Consider the following 3,949-nt stretch of genomic DNA (forward strand, 5'->3'; position numbering starts at 1 on the left):
CCTCTATTTCTTTGCATTGATCACTGAGGAAGGCTTTCTTTTCTCTCCTTGCTATTCTTTGGAACTCTGCATTCAGATGCTTATATCTTTCCTTTTCTCCTCTGCTTTTCGCTTCTCAGTAAATCATTAAAGTAGGACAAATGTAGCACCTGTGGCTGCCTTCTGCAGGGGCCTGGCACGTGCTCCAGGATGCTCAGGTGTGATCGTCCTCTTAAATTGAGCGTGTGCTTCGGAATTTAAAAAATCAGAGCTCCGTGGTCTTGGCGAGTGTATAACCTGATACAGCACAATGTGTGTAACAAAGAGCGCTTTAAAGGGCAGGACGCTGTGCGCAGCAGGGTGAGGGCCAGCCCCCTGCATCCGCGGATCTTCCCACGTCTGCAGGGAAGCCCTTAATGTGAGCTTAGCAGCAGAGGAGGTTGCTACGTTTTATGGGAAAAAGTTGGATCGTGAGTATACAAAAGAAGTCTTCCAAAACAACTTCTTCAGTGACTGGCGGAAGGTATGCCCTGCGTGGCCACGGTCTCGGGCTACCAGACGCTGGCCCGCCTTCCCCTCTCTGCTGCCCCTGCAGGGGCAGGCAGAGCCAGGCTTGGGAGAGGGAGGTTGTGGGGGGCCCGGAGGGGCATTTCCTGCCCGCTGGGAAGCTCTTTGAAGACGAGGTGCTGGGTGGGTCTGTGCACACCTGCACCCGCCTTGGCTTTGCCTGTGGACTCTGCACCCGGGCCCTTCCGGCTGCTCCAGGCCAGGCCCTGGGGCCACTTGTGTGCCTTTTGTGGCTGCTGGGCACCTGGGTGCTTCACAGGGCGCTCTGGGGCCATGCACCCCCTTCTCCACAGGTGCCTAGGGGATGGCTGGGCCACGGGCTGTGTGTGTGTGTGTGTGGCTGAATTAGGGGCTGCCAAGCACGTGCGTGTTCCCACCACTTGTGGGGTGGCAGGCCGCCTACACTCATAGTGAGTGAAGGGCCCGTTAGTGCCATGCAGCCCACATGGTAGCTGGTGGGGACCGTTCTTCGGATGCAGACACATGGCCCAACTCAGGGCCACTGGGAGGAAGCTCTGGCACCTCACCTCACTGCCTACACGCCTGGGCAGCTACCTGAAGGGGCTGTCTTGGGGGACAGTTGCAGAGGCTGCCGGTCAGGGTGGCCTTGGTGTCTGTTCCTCCTGCTTCTGGGACATCACCATTCCCTGTGGAGTGGGACCCCCGCCGCAGAGGGGGAGGGTCCCCGCTGCCTGTGTGACCCTTGCCTGCGTTAGATGATGGGATTATATGGTTTCGTGTAGGAAATGACAGCAGAAGAGAGGAGGGTCATCAAGCACCTGGACAGGTGTGACTTCACGGAGATCCACAGACTCTGTGGACAGGACTGCTTCCCAGAAGGCCCTGTCCAGGGAGGAGAAGCAGGTCAGGCTGCCCCAGGGCTCAGTCTGGCTTGGGCTTCTGGGGTCTCGTGTGGGAGGCAGCTGGTAGTGCAGAAAACGACCCCATCTCTCACAAAAACCGCTCCTGAGGGATTTTTCTAGACGAGCCCCAAGAGAGAGTGGTGAAGGGGACTTTGATTCCGCTCTGTTATTCTCAGCTGATTTTGAGTTATGTGCCCCTAACCTGGACGTATTTAAGAAGTGCTGTGTCCACCTGGAGCACGTGGAGCAGCGACCCTGCCGTAAGGACCAGTGGGCCCGTACTTCCCACTTGCGGTGACAGCGGACCGTCACGGCCGCGCCCTGTGCTGGGCCTGCTTCCTCGCTGGGCTGCGCAGGCTGCTGCAGCGGTGAAGGGGCTCTGACTAGTTCTGCTCACGTGGCAAGCGTCCTGTCTCTTCACCACTAAGGCCCACATGGTGTTTTATTAATGCAGAAGCTCAAAGAAGAGGAGGAAAAACTTCAGCAAGAGTTTGGCTGCTCTATCTTAGATGGGCACCGCGAGAAGATTGGCAGTTTCAAGACGGAGCCCCTGGTCAGTCCGAGGCCGGGGCGACCACCCCAAGATGGAGAGGCTGAAGAGGAGGGTCCTGCCGGAGGACGTAGTCATCAACTGCAGCAGGTGCCCGTGGCCCCGCCCCTCACCTGGGAGGGGGCTTCCCTGGTGGCTCAGCTGGTAAAGAATCCTCCTGCAATGCAGGAGCCCCTGGTTTGATTCCTGGGTTGGGAAGATCCGGTGGAGAAGGGATAGGCTACCCACTCCAGGATTCTTGGGCTTCCCTGGTGGCTCAGATAGTAAAGAATCCGCCTGCAAAGCAGGAGACCTGGGTTCAGTCCCTGGGTTGGGAAGATCCCCTGGAGAACAGAAAGGCTACCCAGTCCAGTATTCTGGCCTGGAGAATTCCAGGGACTGAATAGTCCATGGGGTCACAAAGAGTCAGACAGGACTGAGCAACTCTCACTTTCTCACCTGGGAAGGGGCCCGACACAGGGTGTCCCACCGTCACTCCAGGCTCTGTGGGGTGGACTGGAGGGCGCCTTCCCTGCAGAGGAGTGTGTCCACAGCAGGCTGGGTGTTGTTTGCTGAACCAGCCCTCGTCACCCTGCCCCACGCTTGAGATTTTACCCCACTGGGAGCACACATCTATGTACTTTGAACGGTTTTCCATGGTTCAAGTGGTGACAGGCGTGCAGGAGCTCCTGTCCTTCCGTTGCGGGGGTCACAGCCGAGCTGGGCCGGCAGGTGCACCCTGGGAGCCCAGGCCTGTCGGGCGTGCAGGGCCACCTGTGACCTTTGCAGCTGCCATGGCTCGCAACACACGGGGTTCACCCCCGGGGCAGCCCTGAAGGAGCCTGTCATGGGCAGGAGCTGAGGGCCAGGGGTGGTGGCACAGGGAGCGGCTTGGGCAACGAGATGGCTCTGAGACGGACTTAGCACTGGCGGTACCCACGGCCGTTGGAGAAGAGGGCGTCTGGCTGGTGTGTCGGGGTCCTGATCGTTGGATTTGGGTCACTCTCCTTCTGCAGGGACTCCACAGTACCTGAGCCCCCAGCTGGCCCCCAGTGGAAGGAGGTCGGGTGCGACTGCACAGTCATGTGGCTGGCAGCATGGATGGAGAACGTGCAGAACTTCATCAAGTACGTCACGCTGAACCCCGGCTCCAAGCTGAAGGTGTGCCGGGTGTGACCTTGCTTTCCCTGGCCTAGCCGGGCCACTTAGGCAGGGAGTCCCTGAGATCGTAGGCGTTAACTCGCCAGTTTTGGAATCACAGTGTGTCCAGTGGCCATTGGTCTTAAAAAATAAGGAATTTAAGTTTACGCCGTCTTTAACTGAGTTTGGAGTCTGCTTGCCTGCCCTGAGTGGAGCAGGTTAAGAGGGGGCCCAGGAGGAGAGTCAGCAGTTCCCTGTTTGAAGGGGGCTCCTTGCTCCTTTTTTGGGGGGAGAGAGACTGGGGGAAGTACGAGGCGGCTTGGCGCTTGAAAGGCGCTGTGGGCAAGATCTGTTCCCAGTACCGGACCGCCGGGACGTCTCCAGAGATGAGGACCAGACAGCGCGCTGTGGCCCTTTACTTCATCGACAAGGTGCGGGGGGTCCTGAGCCTCCCCCGGGCTCCTTACGGTGCTCTGGTTGGTGGCAAAGGCTGGGTTAGATGGACGGGGGTGGACAGTGGGCCTTCTGTGTTCTGAGCCGGTGCCCTGGGCCGGGGGAGGGGCGGGCGTGTGCCCGTCTGTGCGTGTGTCCCCAAGGGCACATGCGCCATGCCCTGATGGGGGTCCGCCCGGCTGGCGCTGCAGACCGGGAATGGGGAGGAGGGCGGCGGACTTGGTGGCTGCTGCTCCCTCCGTGTGGAGCACTTACAGCTGTACCCAGAGGCCAGCGGCTCCCCGGACATCGTGGAGTTTGACTTCCTGGGGAAGGATTCGATCCGCTCCTACAACAGAGTGCTGGTGGAGAAGCTGGTGAGTGCCTGGTGAGGGCAGTGGGTGGTGTGCCGGGGTGAGTTTGCTGCTCCGTCTGGGTG

General features: G+C 59.6%; 1 protein-coding gene across 1 annotated transcript in view; it reads left to right on the top strand.

Annotated features, from left to right (window-relative positions):
• TOP1MT (topoisomerase (DNA) I, mitochondrial) overlaps positions 1–3,949 on the top strand; it is a 14,029-nt gene that overhangs the window by 4,481 nt on the left and 5,599 nt on the right. Inside the window, 8 exon segments of the mRNA XM_010836786.1 lie at positions 403–502; positions 1,290–1,360; positions 1,362–1,410; positions 1,864–1,955; positions 1,957–2,049; positions 2,955–3,098; positions 3,365–3,508; positions 3,710–3,883. Coding sequence (XP_010835088.1) covers positions 403–502; positions 1,290–1,360; positions 1,362–1,410; positions 1,864–1,955; positions 1,957–2,049; positions 2,955–3,098; positions 3,365–3,508; positions 3,710–3,883 — 867 coding nt within the window.

This window comes from Bison bison, unplaced genomic scaffold, assembly GCF_000754665.1.
Source record: "Bison bison bison isolate TAMUID 2011002044 unplaced genomic scaffold, Bison_UMD1.0 scf7180017845702, whole genome shotgun sequence".
In the NCBI taxonomy this organism is placed as follows: domain Eukaryota; kingdom Metazoa; phylum Chordata; class Mammalia; order Artiodactyla; family Bovidae; genus Bison; species Bison bison.